Source organism: Hypanus sabinus, chromosome 7 (assembly GCF_030144855.1).
Source record: "Hypanus sabinus isolate sHypSab1 chromosome 7, sHypSab1.hap1, whole genome shotgun sequence".
Classification (NCBI taxonomy): domain Eukaryota; kingdom Metazoa; phylum Chordata; class Chondrichthyes; order Myliobatiformes; family Dasyatidae; genus Hypanus; species Hypanus sabinus.
Genome location: NC_082712.1, coordinates 5680218 through 5700244, shown reverse-complemented (window position 1 = coordinate 5700244; position 20027 = coordinate 5680218). Strand labels below are relative to the sequence as shown.

The 20027-nt window shown below is 44.8% G+C and overlaps 1 protein-coding gene across 5 annotated transcripts in view; it reads left to right on the top strand.

The window, feature by feature from the left end:
• The window catches only part of palld (palladin, cytoskeletal associated protein), a 343659-nt gene that overhangs the window by 253291 nt on the left and 70341 nt on the right, over positions 1–20027 (top strand). For all 5 annotated transcript variants that reach the window (XM_059974111.1, XM_059974109.1, XM_059974110.1 and 2 more), the window contains one exon: positions 15051–15707. In XM_059974111.1, coding sequence (XP_059830094.1) covers positions 15051–15707 — 657 coding nt within the window. The remainder of the gene's footprint in view (positions 1–15050; positions 15708–20027) is intronic.

Genomic DNA, 20027 nt, shown 5'->3' with positions numbered 1-20027 from the left:
TAATTACTAATGCCTCCACAATCTCTTCAGCTACCTCTTTAAGAACCATGGTATGTAGTCCATCTGGTCCGGGTGACTTATCTACATTTAGCTTCCCAAGAGCCTTTTCCTTAATAATAGCAACAAATGTCACTTCTAACCCCTGACACTGTCAAATCAGATGCTGGAATTCCAGAATAACACACACAAAATGCTGGAGGAACTCAGCAGGTCAGGCAATGTCTATGGAAAATGGTGAAACAGTCGGTGTTTCAGGTCGAGAACCTTTCATCAAGAATCCAGACTGTCTTTATAATTTGAGCCCTTAAATCCTGTTAAGATCCTCAAGATTCTTTTCTGCATTTTTTTGAGGGAATTGAAATAGGTTTATCACGTGTACCTAGATATAGTGAAATGTTTATAAGCACTGGAGTTCTGCAGATGCTGGAAATTCAGAGTAACACTCAAAAAATATTGGAGGAACTTGGCAGGCCAGGCAGCATCTCTGGAGGGGAATAAACACACAATGTTCTGTCCAAGACCCTTCATAATAATGCTGCCTGATTTGCTGAGTTCCTTCAGCATTTTGAATCAGAATCAGAATCAGGTTTATTATCATCGGCATGTGATGTGAAATTTTTTAACTCAGCAGCAGCAGCAGCAGTTCAATGCAACACATAAAATAGAAGAAATAAAATAAAATAATAATAATAAATATATATATATATAAATAAATTCAAATCTATCCATGCTCCAGATCTGTCGTTGGTTCTGTGAGTTCTTCCAATGGATGAGGCGATATTGATAAAAATTGTTTCCACTAGCAGCAGAGTCAGTGAGTCAAAAGGAAGAACTCTACATTGTGAGTTGTTATAATACTATTGATTCTCCACGAACTTTCAAAAGAGAATTGGTAAATTAGTTATTTATTGTCGCATAGGATCACAGAGAAAGAACAACAGCGCAGAAAGAGGCCTTTCACAACATCTAGTTCAAGCTGAACTATTATTCTGCCTAGTCCCATCAACACACACCTGGACCATAGGCCTCCATACCCCTCCCATCCATGTACTATCAAAACTTCTCTTAAATGTTGCGATCAAACCCACATCCACCACTTCCTCTGGCAGCTTGTTCCAATCCCTCTGAGTGAAGAAGTTCCCCCTCAGGTTCCCCTTAGTCATTTCACCTTTCACTCTATAACATCTAGTTCAAAGGACAGTGCAAAAGACTTAGGCACAAATATATAGCAAGGGTGCCTAAAACTTCTACAGTGTGCTGTATTTGTTGATGTGGAGCGGAGAGTGAGTTTGTAAATCTGGCAGGAGCAAAAGTTGTTGGGAAAGGTGAGGGTGGAACACCACGGTAGGGAATGTGGGACAGGTGTGAGATAAGGAATGTCAGGGGTGGGTGAGGGGTGGTGCAGGCACAGACACACCCAACCCTGAGATTCCAAAAAAATTGGTTTATTGATCAGGACGGCACGATAGCGTAGTGGTTAGTACACCCCACGGTATTTCCCTCCCCCCCCCCCACCCTCGTAAGGAGTTTGTACATTCTCCCCATGACTACATGGGTTTCCTCAGGTTTCCTCCCACAATGCAAAGACGGCCCAGTTGGTAGGTTAATTGGTCATTGTAAATTGTCCTGTGATTAGGCTAGGGTTAAATTAGGGGAATGCTGGATGGTGCAAATCAAAGGGCCTGAAGGGCCTGTTCCACATTGTATATCAATAATTAAACTACAGGATGTCTCTCTGGTGCTTTGCACTCCCTCCCCTCTCCCTTCCCCTTTTCCCAACCGTGATCCCCCTCTTCTCACTCTCCATCTACAATAGAGACTCATATCAGAATCAGGTTTATCACCACTCACAGATGTCAAGAAATTAGCTTTTTGGTGGCAGCAGTAGAGAGCAAAATATAAAATTACTACAGTATTGTGTAAATGTATTAGGTACCCTGGCAACATACACAGTATGTGCCTAAGATTTTTGCATATTACTGTTGTTTTACCCAACCTCAGTGGGAAAAGCCTCCTTGCGTTTGCCCTATCTGTGCCGCTCATAATTTCGTATACTCCTATCAAATCTCCCCTCATTCTCCTGTACTCTATGGACTAAATTCCGAACCTATTCAACCTTTCCCTATAATTCAGATCTTCAATTACCAGCAACATCTTGGTACCAACATTTTTACTGTACCTTGGAACCAACACAAGTCTCTAAGAGCATAAGATACAGGATCAGAATTAGGCCATTTGGCCCATCCAGTCTTCTCTGCCATTTCATCATGGCTGATCGATTTCCCTCTCAGCCCCAGTCTCCTGCCTTCTCCCCATATCCCTTCAAGAATCTATCAACCTCTGCCTTAAATATACCCGATGGTGTGGCTTTCACGGCTGCCTGTGGCAATAAATACCACAGATTCACCACCCTCCAGCTAAAGGAATTCTTCCTCACCACCGTTCTAAATGGATGTCCCTCTATTCTGAGGCTGCGTCCTCTGGTCTTAATCTCCCCCACCATAGGAAATGAACAATGAAAAGCTTTGTTTTCTATTCTATCCATGCAGATCATTTCATTATAACAGTTCATTGAGGTAAGTCAATGAAGCAAATAAATCTTTATCCAATGGGAGTTAGTGAGACCCTCACTCACTGCTCCCACTTTGTAATCTCTGCTGCTCTCTGACTGTTCACCCAGCCTTTCAGATTCCTTCTTCTTCAGCCCTTTACCAGTTCTGCCTATCACGTCCCAGCTTCTCGCTTCATTCCCTTCTTCTCCACCCACCCTCCCTCCCCCTGACCTGGCTCCACCTATCATTTTCCAGCTTGTACTCCTCCCCCTCCGCGCATCTTCTTATTCAGGCTTCTTCCCCTGTCTTTTCCAGACTTGGCCTGAAACATTGACAGTTTATTCCCCTCCATAGATGTTGCCTGACTGGTTGAGTTACTCCAGCATTTTCTGTGTGTTTCTCTGGATTTCCAACATCTTCAGAATCTGTTATGTTTGTGGCTATTCTCTTCATGCCAGATTGTAGCAAAAATCACATAGGTCTTGCTACCATACACTCAGTGGCCACTTTATTAGCTACACCTGTACACCTACTCATTAATGCAAATATCTAATCAGCCAATCATATGGCAGCAACTCAATACATAAAAGCATGTAGACATGGTCAAGAGGTTCAGATTGTTGTTCAGGTCAAACATCAGAATGGAGAGGAAATGTGATCTGAGTGACTTTGGCTGTGGAACGATTGTTGGTGCCAAGCAGAATGATTTGAGTATCTCAGAAACTACTGATCTCCTGGGATTTTTGTGCAGTACAGTCTGTAGACTTTACAGAGGATGGTGAGAGAAACAAAAAGCATCCAGTGAGTGGCAGTTCTATGGGTGAAAATACCTTGTTAATGAGAGAGGTCAGAGCAGACTGGCCAGACTGGTTCACGCTGACAGGAAGGTGACAGTAACTCAAAAAAAGCAAGCATTACCACACTGGTGGGCAGAAGAGCTTCTCTGAATTCACAACATGTCGAACCTTGAACTGGATGGGTTACAGCAGCAGAAGACCATAAATATACCCTCTGTGGTCCCTTAATTAGGTACAGGAGGTACATAATAAAGTGGCCACTGAGTGTGTATTACCTATAGAGTATATACATTTATTGGTCACAGCCTGTTCTCCTCACACCAAAGTGAATACTGAGTCTTAGAATCATACAGCATAGAAACAGGCCATTCAACCCATCAGGTCCTTGCTGATCAAGGTACCCATCTGGTCCATATCTCTGTATTCAGGTACTTTTTATCTCTCCGGGTACCTTTTTATATGTTATTAATGTACCTGACTCGATCACTTTCTCTGGCAGTTCATTCCAGATACTGTCCACCCTCTGAGTGAAAAGTTCCTACTAAATTCATCCTCTCTCACCTTAAACCCATGCCTCCTAGCTCTTGATTCCCAACTCTGGAGAAAAAATATGCAGCACCCTCTGGGTGAAAGCTTCCCCTCAAGTTCCTGTTAACTGTAATCACCCTAAATCCATGCCCTCTAGTTACTGACTCCTCGACGATGGGGGGAAAGACAGTATGCGTTCACCCAGTCTAAGACTTTTATACACCTCAGCAAGATCACCCCTCATTCTCCTACACTCTGTTGCAAACCTGCTCAACCTCTCTCCATAACTCGTTCCCTCAAGGTAATGAGGTAAGCTGAATGAGATGAAAGTTCTGGGTAGGGCAGGCTGATTGTGGAGAGTAACACGATTAATGCATTACATCATTGATGATAATGCAGACGCTGGCTCAGATTCCCCTGCTCATTTTTGGAAAAAGAACGTAAGACAGAACCAGATAAAGATCATTCACCTCACTGAGCCAGCCCATGCATTGAGCCAAGAGTTTTGTGTTTAACACCCCCCATCGGACTGAGGGAGAATGGTACCAACCAGTCTGATACCTTAACCTTTGTTGTACCTCATTTAACATCCCTCTTCCCCACCTCCTCTCTATTATTTGAAAGATACAGGCATCGTTTCTACTGGTGGGAGAATCCCAAATGAGCGACCGAGTTATATGATCATTTAAAACAGAGGTGCACGGGAACATTTTCGAGGAAAGTGAGAGACTGTCTGGAATCCCCAGCCCCAGAGAGTTCCGGAACAGATTGATAAGGGAGTTTAAAGAGGAAGTAGATTGTAAAGATAAAGATGAGCTTTATTTGTCACACATACATTGAAACAGGCAGTGAAGTGTGTTGTTTTGTGTCTGAGGATCATAATGAGTGTCGCCCTCGAGTGTCACCACACTTTCGGCACCAACATAGCACATCCACTTTACTAACCCTAACCCGTAAGCCTTCAGAATGTGGGAGAAAACCAGAACACCCGGAGGAAAACCACGCGGTCATGGGGAGAATGTGCAAACGCCTCACAGACAGCAGCAGATGTTGACTCCTGATCAGTGATCACTGGTGCTGGAAAGTGATTGCACTAATCACTATGATATCGTGCAGATTTTCTTTTGGGAGAGATCAGAGAATGACAACAAATTTCACAGCATATGTTGGTGATATTAAACCTGATTCGGATTCTAAATTGACAGCCTATGGTGAACTAGCATAAAATAAATAAGGAGTAAGGCAGATAGGTTTAAATGGAGGGGCCAAATGATCTACTCCCAATGCTATTTCTTTGTGTTGAGACAAAACTCTCCAATGCTTACATTCAGTGGCCACTTTATTAGGTACACCTGTACACCTATTCATTAATGCAAAAATCTAATCAGCCAATCACGTGACAGCAACTCAATGCATGAAAGCATGCAGACATGGTCAAGGAGTTCAATTGTTGTTCAGACTAAACATTAGAATGGGGAGAAATGTGATCCAAGTGACTTTGATTGTTGGTGCCAGACAATCAATGGTTTGAGTATCTCAGAAACTGCTGATCTCCTGGGATCTTCACACACTAGTCTCTAGAGTTTATAGAGAATAGTGTGAGAAAACCAAAGGACATCCAGTGAGTGGCAGATCTGTGAGTGAAAATGCCTTGTTAATGAGAGAGGTTGGAGGAGAACAGCCAGACTGATTCAAGCTGACAGGAAGGTGACAGTAACTTAAATAACCAAGCGTTAGAACAGTGGTGTGTAGAAGAGCATCTCTGAATGCACAGGACATCGAAGCATGAAGTTGTTTGGCTACAGTAGCAACAATATACATACACTCAGTGACCACTTTATTAGGTCCAGGAGGTAGGTAATGAAGTGGTCACTGAATGTGTGTCTCAATGTGCCAGATCTGGGATTGACACAGTGTTTACGACTTTTGATTCAGATTTATTTGTCACTGAAACATCCTTGAAATGTGTTCTTTGCATTAACAACCAAAGATATGTTGCATTAACAACCAAAGATATGTTGCAGGCAGCCACATATTCCGGCACCAATATAACATTTCCATAATGCTCAGGAGAACAACACAAAGCAACAGCGACAACAGCAACCAAACAACAGCAAAACCAGCCCGTGTTCTCACTCCCACTCACACAGACGCATAGGCCTCCAGTCCCAGAACAGGCCATCTCCTGGTTTCCAGCCCCCAGTTGACATGTGGACTCACAGACATCAGGTTTCTGACTTCCTCACTAGGCTCATAGAATCACGGACCCAGGGCTTTGACTTCCAGACTCACCAACTTTGGTCTTGGGTATCGATCCCAGGACTTTCCAATGATGGGACCCTGATCTCCACGCCTCGTTGCTGACTCATGTACCTAGTGATCACCAGCCCTTGTACCTCCTGCCCACATGGACCTCTGATCCCAAGATCCACAGACCTGGAGGGTCACCAGCCCTCGTCCACACTGCTCTTTGCCCACAGTGCTTGCTGGCCCAACACACATCCACAGGGATTACTGGCCTTCAATCCATGGGGCGATCCAAACTGACCTGACCTCTAACTCACCCATACGTCCATTCCTTAACCCTAACCTGACCTCTAAGTCTCCAAAACCGCCCCTATGGACTTAAAAATAAAAAATAAAAACTGAAGTCTGAGGCCACAATCTCGACCAAGACTACAGCTCAGTGCCATCTTGACCAGAGGTCTGAGCACAAAGCGTTTCTTCAGTTTCATATTCTGGTCTCTGAAGAGTAAAGCCAGGCCTTCTTTGTCTGAGTCACAAATGTCACATGCAATTACTCATTCACAGAACACTGGTAAAACTGAACTGGCAACATCAAGAGTAGCCCAGACCTCCAGGTGGGTCCATACTCTAAATATCTGCTCTTGGAGTTTTACTCTCAAAAATGGCCTTAGTTATCAGAGGAGGGAGGAGGAAACACACTGGAAAATTGCAGTGCAAAATTATTGTCAATTCCAAAATCCAAATCCAGTTACTCCTGCCTCCACCCACCCTAGCAGTCACTTATTCACCAAATTGCCATCAGGAAGACACTACAAGTCCAGTACCATCAGGACTACACGGCACCTCCGAAGCTTCTTTCCTGTAGACCATAAAGTATAGGAGCAGAATTAGGCCATTTGGCCCATCGAATCAGCTCTGCCATTTCATTATGGCTGTTCTAATTTTCCTCTCAGCCCCAGTCTCTTGCCTTCTCCCTGTATCCCTTCATGTCCTGCATAATTAATAATCTATCAACCTCTGCCTGAAATATACGTAAAGACTTGGCCTCCACACAGCTGCCTGTGGCAAAGAATTGCACAGATTCATCACTTTCTGGCTACCCAGTTTCTCAGCAAAACTCACCCTAACTGTCCCTGAACAACATCCATTAGTCTTTCCTTCTGTCCTGTTCTGCTGATAATGATTTAATCCGAACATATGTTCACATTTATATTGAGTCTGATTATTGAAGTTCACACGTGAAACTGTTCTGCTAATTGTTGATTGCCCATGGCTGTTTGCCCTGTTGTCTTGTAAGTTGTTGGTTGTTATTAGTTGTCTGTTATGGTATTATCCTGTGTTTTATGCTTGGTATTGAACCATTATCAATTCTGGTATGTTTCACACACTGGCAATAAAGTGATTCTGATTCTGATTATGTTTTGTTACACATTTTTGCTAGAAGGAAAAGCTAGAAGTTTGAATTCAGCTTTTACTAAGCTAATGCCCGAGGGCTTTGGAAAGTTAGCGACATAGGAGATCCTGGAAATCCAGAGCAGCACACATGATGTTCCTCTGGTATTTTCGCACAATTAGCAGATATGCTGCAATTCCAGGACTTGGGAATGGTGCTGAGATATTGCTCTAAGCATCTCAATAAAGCTGACGGGAGTGGATTACCCTTGAACTTGAGCCAGTGTACTGCATTCTGTCCTGTTCTTTGAGTACAATATTCCTACTGTAAATGCAGCTGGCTCCACCATGGGCACTAGCCTCCCCAGCATTGAGGGCACCTTCAAAACACAGGATGCCTCAAAAAGGTGGCATCCATCATCCAGGATATTCCCTCTTCTCATGGTACAGTGAAGGAGGAGGTATCCGAGCCTGAAAACACACACTCAACTTTCAGGGCCAACTTCCCGTCTGCCATCAGATTTCTGAATGGGCAGTGAACCCATGAACTCGGCCGCACTACTTTTTCACTCTCTCTCTGCATTACTTGTTTAAAGGATCTCTTTCTATAAGTACTTATTCTAATTTATTGATTTCAGTGCAATGTACTGCTGCCACAAAACAAATTTCATGACATATGCCAGTGATATTAAATCTGATTCTGATTCTAAAGCAGAGAAGCAGAAGGCTCTGTGGCAATTCCCTTTGGAAAGATGGTGGAAACAGGGTGGCTCAGATGGTGAGCCACATAGTCATAGGAGACTCCCTGTGGATCCGTCTGCAATGTCTTCCTCTCCGGGTAAAGTTAAACCAAAACAGAGTCAAGAATATCTCAGCTCATCCTGATCCATTCACACAATGGTGGCTACATAAACCACATTTATGATTACATTTAGGAGGTACCTGGACAGATACTTGAATGATCAGAGTATAGAGGAATCATAAACACAAGAGATTCTGCAGATGTTGAAAATCCAGAGCAACACACACAAAATGCTGGAGGAACTCAGCAGGTTAGGCAGCATCTATTGAGAGTAATAAACAGTCGACGTTTCTGGCCAAGACCCTTCAGCAGAACTGGAAAGGAAGGAGCCAGAAGCCAGATTGAGAAGGTGGGGAAGAAGAAAGAATACAAGCCGAGAAGTGATAGGTGAGACCGGATGAGGAGGAACGTGGATAGTAGGTTGGTTGAAAGGGTTGAAGTAAAAAGCTGGGAGCTGATAGATGGAAGAGGTAAATGGCTGAAGAAGAAGACGGATTCTGATAAGAGGGGCAGTGGAGAAAGGGAAGGAGGTGGGGGACCAGAAGGAGGTGATGGGCAGCTGAGGGGAAGAGAAGGCATGAGATGGTAACCAGGACAGAGATTGTGAAAAGAGAGAAGGGACAGGGGATTAATTACCAGAAGTTAGATCAATCACAGTTGATACTGTCAGATTGGAGGCTGGCCAAATGGAATATGGAGTAGCCTCATCATGACAGTAGAGGAGGCCATGGACCAAAATATTGGAATGGGACTGGGAGGTGGAACTAAAATGGGTGCCCCCCAGGGAATCCGCGTGTTATGGCTTAAAATGTCAATTGTTTAGTTCCCTCCGTAGACGCTGTCTGACCTGCTGATGAGCTAGTATGTGAATGAGACGTAGAATTAAAATGGGTGACTACCAGGAATTCCTGACTGTCATGGCCCAAAATGTCAACTTCTTATTTCACTCCACAGATACTGCCTGATCTGCTGAGTTCCTCCAGCAGCTTGAATGTATTGCTCAAAATTTTCAGTATCTGCAGAAGTGTGTGTGTGTATCTGTAATCCACTTTTGTGTATAAATTCTTGTGGGGAGTAAATGATCTCTGATCACCATGCCAAGTTTATGTGAAAAAATTGGGGGACCATTTGTACCACATATCCATTTCACATGGCTGAGTCCAGATATTGGATCTCCATGCTCAGCATTCCTTTGGGGGAGCCTTCAACTGATGGTTCGTGAAGGCATCCCACTACCACTTTCTCAAGAGCCATCGGAAACAACACAATAAATACTGGATGTACAAAAAAGCTGGATGAACTCAGCAGGTCGGGCAGCATCCATTGACTGCTCCTTTCAACGGATGCTGCCCGACCTGCTGAGTTCATCCAGCTTTTTTGTACATCTTGATTTGACCACAGCTTCTGCAGTGTTCTTTGTGTTTGCAATAAATACTAGCCCTGCTACTGATGGCCCCTTCTCATGAATAAACACTAAAATATTAGTTGACTTAACATCAGTGGGACTGAATGCGCAGAGATGAACTTAATGGGGGCCAACACTATTCCTCACTGGTGAACATAAACAGAGACTGTTAGCTTCCCACCCCCCCAACCCACTCACCCCAGTGCCCTCAAGAGAATGGTGGGTGGAGTATCATTTTAATCTAACGGCACAATAATGGTAGGGCTTCCTTAATGAAAGAATCTTTCAATACAGCAGGCAGATCCCCACCACTAAGCATGTACTTGTTCTTTGAAAAAGCTGTACACTCAGTCCAATTCCCTTGCCTGTTGTCTGCGGCTGTGTAAATGATCTCCTCATAAAATATTTATCCATTTCCCCTTTTGAATGATGCTGTCATTACCCATTCAGCTGATACATTTCAGATGGAGTTAAACAGCATGGAAACAGGCCTTCTGTCCTTGTCCATCCCAACCTGTATTGGTCCCATTGGTCAGTGTTTGATTCCTTCTAGATCTTTCCTATCCATAGAGTCCATGGAGTGGGGGTGGGGGGCTGGTTTCCATGCTGTACTGAGCTGTGTCCACAACTCTCTACAAGTCTTGGCTGTCTTAGGCAAAGATCCATCTGAATAGGATGCTTCCTACAGTGCATCTATTGAAATTAATGAGGATCACTATTTTGCCAAATTTCTTGAGCCTCCTGAGGAAATATTAGTGTTGGTGAGCTTCCTTGACCGTAGCACCTACATGGTTGAACCAAGAGAGGCTATATTTACACCTAGAAACCTGAAGATCTCAACCAACTCCAACTCAGCACCTTTGATACATTTAGGGGTGTCTAGTCCACCCCACTTCCTGAAGTTAATGACTGGCTTGCTTAATCAATGATCAGTCTTATCACGTCAGTGCTTCTCCCAGCAGCACACTGAAAAAGGCATTTGATATATCAGAACATAAAAGATTGAGGAGAAATTTCATGGAGGAATACAAAATTACAAGTGATATAGATAAGGTAAATGCAAGCAGGCTTTTTCCACTGAGGTTAGGTGAAATGATAACCAGAGGTCATGGGTTAAGGGTGAAAGGTTAAATGTTCAGGGGGAGTGTGAGGGTGGTGAGAGTGTGGCGTGAGCTACCAGCGCAAGTGGCGGATGCAATTTCAATTTCAATATTTAAGAGAAGTTTGGATAGGTACTTGGAAAGGAGGGGTATGAAGGGCTATGATCTGGGTGCGGGTCGATGGTACTAGGCTGTTTAAATGGTTCAGCACAGACTCAATGGCCTGAAGGGCCTGTTTCCAAGCTGTAATTTCCTATGACTGTAAATACAAGAGATTGTGCAGATGCTGGAATTCCACAGCAACACGCACAACAAGCTGGAGGAACTCATCAGGGCAGTCAGCATCTATGGAGAGGAATAAAGAGTCAACATTTTGGACTGAGGCCCTTCATCAGGACTGGAAAGGGAGGGGGCAGAAGCCAGAATAAGAAGGTGGGGGGAGGGGAAGGAGTGCAAGCTGGGTCTCGTCAAGGCCTTGGACTGAAACGTCAAGTATTTATTCCTTTCTATTGGATATCTCAATATGCAAGGAAGCAGAGAAAACCAAAGGGAGTGTGAACAAATTAGATAGTGCTGTCAGCAGTGGAAGATGCAGCTCTCCTTCTGTACTCTGGGTGACCCCCGTCCTGTTATCTTACTGCAGTCCGTAACCATTTGTACTTTCACCCTTTCATGAATTGCTCTCTGATGAAGGCAATATCTCGTATGGGTTAAATTCCCAATCACTCAACCATGTCAGTGCCATCTCAATAGACTACCTGTAGATTTAAACTCTTATATCCCACTTCACATGGGAGAATCGGCTGTTCGCCAACCGGAAGGTCAGGCAATGAGCGATAACTTCCAAGTGCTGCACACGCAGTCACTGTGGTTGGACATGCTGTGTGAACAGGAAGGGCTTTCATAATTTAATTGACAATTTAAAGGCCGATGTCAGCTGACAGACGTAGCCAGCTCAGGGAGCTGGCTACTACTTCCTCTGTTATCTTTTGTGGTGGATTCCCAGTCAACACCTCTCTCTATCTTTAGCAGGGGCAGTTAAGCAATGGTTCCTAGAACTGAATTCTCCATTACAGTGCAGCACCCAAATCCTAATGAGTACCGCATGCTGTCATTAATTTATTGTGAACTTTGAGCATAAAACAGTACAGGCCCTTCAGCCCACAGTGTTGTGCTAACCCTTTAACATGATCTAAACTTTCCCTCTCACATAGTCCTTCATTCTTCTAACATCAATGTGCCTATCTATGAGTGCAGGCCACCTGCTTTGAGCATTCTCTTGGTACCCTATTAGTAATAATTACCCCTCTATTTTGTGATAGTAACATCTTCAGCATCTCCTTGCCCTATGATATGGACTGTTTGCCCCAAATATTCCTGTCTCATAACAGCCCTCCACTGTCTTGCCGTAATGTACAATTACTGTATGTGGCTGACAGTTGGCATAGTTTCAATGGCGTGAGAAACTGTTTTCTGTACTGTTTCAAAGGTACAATTTAATGTCAGAGAAATGCATACACTATATATCCTGAAATACTTTTTCTTTGCAACCATCTACGAAAACAGAGGAGTGCCCCAAAGAATGAATGACAGTTAAATGTTAGAACCCTAAAGTCCCTCTGGCTCCTCTCCCTCCCTCCCACGCGTAAGCGGCAGCAAGCAGCAATCCCCCCCTCCCCCGGCAAAAAAAAGTATCGGCACCCGCCACCGAGCACTCAACGTGAGCAAAGCAATAGCAAAGACACAGACTTGCAGTTACCTCAAAGACTTCAGGTTTCACCCAGTATTCGACATACCACGTGTTCTCTCTCTCCCTAATAAGGGAGAAAGAGGTGTCTCCATATTCACAGCGAGAGGGGAGACATAACAAACAACTTAATGGTTTACGATGTTAAAAGTCCGCCATGTCACTTTTCTCAAGCTCTGTGCCCAAAGATCACGAATCTCTGGGCACACAGCCGCAGATATTCCAACTCCCCTGACAACACACTGGGTCTTCTGTCGTGACACCGACCCTTGGTCCACCCATCTCCAGAGGCCCGAGATCCTAGGATTCCAAAGCTGAGCCGAATACTTAAGCCGAACCCTTGGCGTGCCAAACAATGGCCAGTTCTAAAACCCTGAGATCGGATCCCATTCCCACAAAGAACCATATTCAGTGTGTAATTCCAGGTCAGGGCCTTCAAAAGAACCCTGAAAGGGAAAAATAAAGATATTAAAGATGGAAATAGAGCTGATTCCGAAGATGCCTGCAAAGGAGTCACCGTTTAGCACCATCATCGCTCCGTTCTGCCTCTTTCCAGTTTCTCCCTATAATAACCCATGCTGTCCTGTCCAATCCAATTCCCCTCTCTTAAAAGTCCCCAATGTGTCTGCCTCTACCACCACCCCGGTAGTGTGTTCCACACACCCACCACTCTCTGTATAAAAAACCTACCTCTGACATCTGCCCCACCCCCATACTTTCCTGCAATCACCTTAAAATCACACCCCTCATATTCCTGGGAAAAAGTCTCTGGCTACCCACTCGGTCTATGCCTCTTATCAGCCCCACACCGTGAGAGAAAGGGCCTGTACGGTGCTGGAATGTTCTTTGTTTAATGCTCAAGGCTCGAGAGCCTGAGTTAAGGTGAGAGGTTGGGCAGGCTAGGGCCTGGGAATCAGGAGACTGAGGAGTGAGCTGATCGAGGTGTATACAGTCACGGGGAGCATTGATAGGGTGAATGTGCACAATTTTTTACCCAGATAAAATGAACCAAAAACTAAAGGGCGTAAGTTTACAGTGGGAAGGCATAGACTTCAGAGATATGAGGGGCAACCTCTTCACTTAGGCCAGTGGTTCCCAACCGGGGGTCCACAGACCCTTTGCTTAATGGTATGGGTTTCTGGCGTAAAAAAAGATTAAGAGCACCGACCTAGAGGGTGGTGTGACTGTGGAACGAGCTGCCAGAGGAAGTGGTTGAGGCAGGTACAATAACAGCACTGAAAAGATATTTGGACAGGCACGTGGACAGGAAAGGTATAGGGCAGGAGTTCCCAACCTGGGGTTCACGGATCCCTTGCTTAATGGTATTGGTCCATGACATAAATAGATTGGGAACCGCTGATATAGGGGGATATGGGACAAACATGGGCAAATGGGATTAGTTGAGCGTGGACACCCTAGTCAACATGGACAAATTGAGTGGAAAGGACAGTTCCTGTACAACATTGCTCAATGACTCAATCTCCCTTTAAGTGACTGATGTCCATAGAGGGGTGAACAATCACCCGTGAATTAATAGCTTGAATGCTGACAGCCATGCCTTCAATTGCCAACGTTCTGACATCTGGAATTCTCTCCTTAAACCTCTCCACCATGTTCTGTTCCTCCCCAGACCTTCCTTAAAACCTACTTCTATGAGCAAGCCCTTAATCACAAGCCCAACACCTGCCTGACGTTGCTTGTTTCTCTTTGATAATGTTCCAGCATGCGTTGCTCTGCTGTGTAAGAGGTTCTATAGAAATGGAAGCCGCCGTTGTATGCTTTGTTTCAGTTGGGTGGGGTGGTGACCTAACTATTTAAGAATATTGCCGCATATAGCAAAACTGTCTGAAATTTGCACATAATATCAAGTTGATTTTCTTATGCACAATTACAGTGAAGTACGGATGTATAGACAATAGAACAGTACAACACAGGAACCAGGCTTTTCGGCCCACAGTGTGTGTACTGAACCAATTAAATTAGTAATCAAATGCTGTACTCTTTTCCTAGATGCTGCCTGGCCTGCTGAGTTCTTCCAGCATTCTGTGTGTGTCGCTCAGATTTCCAGCATCTGCAGATTTGATCTTGTTCGTAGACTAATCCCTTTTGCCGCGCCCTTCCACTTTCCTCACATTCATGTGCTTATCTCAGCGTCTTTTAAAGATCTTCAGTGTAACTGCCTCCACCACCAGGCAGCACATTCCGTCACCCATCACTGTCGTTGTAAATTGCCCCACGATTAGGTTAGGGTGAAATCGGTGAGTTGCTGGCTGTGTGGCTCAAACGGACAGCAGGGCCTATTCCACAACGAATCCCTAAACTGAACTTACAACATTTGAACTTTTTGGTCTGGGAGCTGGTGTTGAACCAATGGACCGATTTTTCTTTCTGCCATAAGGAAGTATGTGCAAGTTGGCGTGTTGCGTGGGCAAAGTCCGAGTATGTTGACTGATATTCTGTTACGTCTGTTCCTGTTTCAGTGATCCACTGAGGCTACAGCAACTGCAGAACCAGGTCCTACTGGAGCAGCAAGCCGGGAGACAAGGCCAGCAGACCCTCGAGCTCTTACTGTGCTCGCCAAATTCCACCCAGCCGCCCCCCGCCCCAATGAGCGTGCTGAACCCCCACACTCCGTCGCCAGCCATGCAGCAAACAACGGCTTTCAATTACGCTCGGCCAAAGCAGTTTATTGCCGCTCAAAGTCTCTCATCTTCTGCCGGGTACCTGTCTCCTTCCGGGTCTTCGGGCTCTAATCTGTCCTCGCCCCTCTCTCCGCCCATCACGCACAAGCCCTTGAACCGGGTGGCCCTGCCCTCGTTTTCCCAGGGGGAGGGCGAGCATCAGCCCCTAGGCTCCGGCTTGTCATGGAGCCCCCGTTCGCCTTCCCCTCCTCTCCCCCCTCCACCGCCCGTCCACAGCCCTCCCGCTTTCTACCCGCAAGACTCCTACCCACTGCCGCCACCTCCGCCACCTCTCATCACCTCCCCAACGCAGCCCCCCTACCTATCCCCCTCAGCTGGTCGGGCTTCCCCTCACTCCGGCCAATCACCTGCTGCCTTCCTCAGCTCCATGTTGCCATCACAATCAGTTGTGTCAACCGTCAACGCTTTGGGCCTACCGAAAGGAGCCATCCCAATGTAAGTAAGAACTAAGCTGTGTCATTGGCACCCTACAGTTTGATGTGTTAGTCTATGGTCTGGGTTTCTTTTCAGCAGTGCCCTTTTTGGAATCTTTCAAAAGTATTGACATTGCCAAACATTCAAAGCATTTGTTTTTGAACAGAATCAAGCCAAGATTCACACCTCAGTGCAGTGTTTGTTCAAGTACATACATGTCACCATATACTACCCAGAGATAAATTTTCTTGTAGGCATTCACAGTAGAACAAAGAATTAAAATAAAATCAATGAAAAACTACACACAAATAAAGACTGACAAACAACCAATGTATGAAAGAAGACAAACTCTGCAAATACAATGACTAAATAAATAAGTAAACTAAAAACACTGAGAACGTGAGTTTTAGAGCCCTTGGAAGTGAGCCCATAGGTTGTGTTCAGTGATCATTTCAAGGATGAGGTGAGTGAAATTGTCCCTGTTTGGAAGTTATCAATGTTTGTGGTAAGTTACTGGCTGTAAGAGAAATACAAAAGATTGGAGCAGTGTACCGGAGGAGCACAGATCAAGAAAGGGGAAGGAGGGAGGTGTCAGAAATGGACCAAATAAACCTAAGGGTAGAGTGGAATTTGGAGACAAGATATTGGTGAGCTTAATATGGGTACCTTCACTTGGTCCATTTCTGACACCTCTCTCCCCTTTCTCAATCTCTCTGTCTCCTTCTTTGGAGACAAACTGTCATACTGATATCTTTTATAAACCTACTGATTCCCATGGTGATCTTGACTATACCCCTTCCCATCCTGTCTCCTATAAAAATGTTATTCCCTTTTCTCAATTACTTCATTTCCGCTGCCTCTGTTCCCCACGAGGTTTCCTTTCTGGGATATCAGAGGTGTCCTCCTGCTTCAAAGAATGGGGTTTCCCTTCCTCCACCATTGATGCTGCTCTCACCCACATCTCCTCCATTTCCCCGACATTCATTCTCATCCCATTTTCCCACAGCCTTAAAAGGGATAGAGTTCCTCTCGTCCTCACCCAACTCCCTATGAGCGTCTACATCCAACACATCATCCTCCGCAACTTCCGTCATCTTTAACGGGACCCTGCCACCAAACACATCTTTACCTCCCCACTACTCTCTGCTTTCTGAAGGGGTTGCTCCCTTCATGATTCACTTCTCCATTCGTCCCTCCCCACTAATTTCCCTCCTGGTGGCAGAAGTGCTAACCTGCCCATTTACCTCTCTCAGCTCCATTCAGGGCCATAAACAGTCTTTCCAGGTGAGGCACAACTTCACCAGCAAATCTATCTACTGTACCTGATACTTCCAGTGCAGCTTCCTCTATATTGGTGAGACAGTTGTAGACTGGGGAACTGCTTTGTTGAACAGTTCCATTCGATCCATAAAAAAGTGGAAATCCTGATGGCCAACCATTTTAATTCCAATCCCCATTCCTGTTCTCCTCTTCTGCCACAATAAGGCCACTGTCAGAAGAGCGATACCTCATATTCCTTCAAAGTAACATCCAACCTGATGGCATGGGCAGCGATTTCTCCAACTTCATGTAATCTTTCTCCTTCCCCTTCCCTCTTCTTCCATTCCCATTTCTAGTCTTTTACCTCTTCTCCTCACCTGCCTATCCTCTCCCCCTTGTGCCCCTCCTCCTTCCCTTTCTCCCATTGTCCACTCTTGTCTCCTATCAGATTTCTTCTTTTCCAGCCCTTTGCCGTTTCCACCTATCACCTCCCAGCTCTCCCCTCTCACCTCCCCTCTCCACCCCCCCATCCCCACCTGGCTTCACCTGTCCCCTTCTAGCTTGACCTCCTTCCCTTCTCCATCTTCTTAATCTAGCTTCTCCTCTGCATCCTTTCCAGTCCTGAAGAAGGGTTTCAGCCTGAAACGTTGACTGTTTATTCATTTTCATAGATACTGCCTGACCTGCTGGGTTTCTCCAGCATTTTGTGTGTGTTGCCCTTCAAATCATTATAGGGTTTATTATCACTAACATGCTTTGTGAAACTTGCTGTTTTGCAGCAACATTTCATTGCAATATATAAAATATACTATAATTATAAATAGAAATAGATAGAAAAGTTAAAATAAGTAGTGCAAAAATAGAGCAAAAAATAGTGAGGTAGTGTTTGTGGGTCCATTGCCAATGCACAATGCCACTGTGCTGCAATCGTGTAGCAGTTAGTGCATCACTATCGCAGCTCAAGCTGGCGGACTTGGAGTCCAATTTTAATCCCATCTATAAGAAGTTTGTACATCCTTCTTGTCAGCGTGCGGGTTTCTTCCGGGTGGTCTGGTTCCCTCACACATTCCCAAGACATACAGGTTAGCAGGATAATTGTTTGCTGCAAATTGTCCTGTGATTAGCTAGGATTAAATCACTGGGTTGCTGGGTAGTACGGCTCGCTGGGCCAGAAGGATCTGTTCTATGCTCTATATCACAAAATTTAAAATGAAATAAATAAAAATAATAAATAAATAATAAAAATTCAGCCTTGTAAATTTTCCCTCTATGTGTATTCATCTAATTCACCCACCAGAACCAGCCTCCACGACAGTTAGGAGATGAGTAAAGAAATTTTCCCTCACGTTACTCTCAACCCTCTTCTTGCCCTTTACCTTATCCCTTTAAAACTGAATCCTTCCAACAACAGAAACAGTTTCTCACACTCCATTCTATCCAAACCTCCCATAGCTTTATAAACCTCTACACACAAAATGCTGGAGGAACTCAGCAGGCCAGGCAACATCTGTGGAAAAGAGTCAACAGTCAGTTGTGATGAAGGGTCTCGGCATGGATACATTGCACTCTTTTCCTTAGTTGCTGCCTGGCCTGCTGAGCTCCCCCAGCATTTTGTGTGTGTTACTTTGATTTCCAGCATCTGCAGATTTTCTTCTGTTTGTTTTTTTATTCCTGTATCAGATCTCCCATCATCCATATCCTCCATGAAGAAAGCTATCCCAGTCTCTCAAGTCTACACTTGTAATTCCTCATCCCGGATGTCTTTGTAAATCTTTTCTAGCTCCTCCCTATTGACCTCACATCCTTCCTATGACAAAGCGATTATGAACACAATATTCCATCTGAGACTGCACCAAAGGTTCAGCAAGACTTTCCTACATGTACAGTCCTGTGCAAAAGTCTTACGCACAAATATCTAGCTAGGGTGCCTAAGGCGTTTGCACAGTACTGAACTTACCAACATGAAGTGGAGAACAAGTTTGTATAGATAGCCGGAGTAAAGGATGTTGGGAATGGTGAGGGTTGAGTGCTGCAAGAGGGGTGTGGGACAGGGGTGGGGGGCAGGCATAGGTGCAGACGCACCCAGCCCTGAGACACCAGGCAATGTCATTTGATTCCAAACAATTGGTTTATTGACCATTACAGAATGTCTCTCTGCTGCTTCCTGTTCCCTTTCCCCTTTCTCCTTTCCCACCAATGATTCTTCTCTCCCTGCCCCCTTCCCACTCTCAGTCCACAATAGAGACCCAGATCAGAATCAGGTTTATCATCACTCTCCAATGTCATGAATTTTGTTTTATTTTGCAACTGCAGCAGCAGTACAGTGCAATACATAAGATTACTACAGTACTGTGTGCGTCTCTATACAGTATATGTGCCTAAGACTTTTGCACAGTACTGTATACTTTAGCACTCTATTGAAGAACCACGGGTTTATGCGTGGTTTACAGTCACAGGGTTCAATAGAAACAGGCCTTTCTGCCCACCATGTGTTTGGAAGAGTTGCTGGTATTGTGGATAGTGGGAGCAACTATAGCAGACTTGTATAGTTCTGATGGGAAACTGTGGAGTGTTGCTAGACAGAATTTAATCCTGACTCTGGAAGATGACGCACTTTGGGAAGTTAGATAGGGGTAAGATATACACTCAGTGGCCACTTCATTGGGTACCTCCCGGTCGTGGTCTTCTGCTGCTGTAGCCCATCCACATCAAGGTTCAATATGCTGTGCATTCAGAGCTGCTCTTCGGCACACCACTGTTGTAACATGAGGTTATTTGGGTTATTGTCACCTTCCTGTCAGCTTGAACTAGTCTGGCCATTTTCCTCTGACCTCTCTCTTTAACAGGGCATTTTCACCCACAGAACTGCCGCTCACTGGGTGCTTCATATTTTTTGCACCATTCTCTGAGACTCTAGAGACCGTTGTGCATGAAAATCCCAGGAGATCAGCAGTTTCTAAGCTACTCAAGCCATCTCATCTGACACCAACAATCGTTCCACAGTCAAAGTCACTTAGATCAAATTTCTTCCCCATTCTGAAGTTTGGTCTGAACAACAATTGAACCTCTTGACCATGTCTG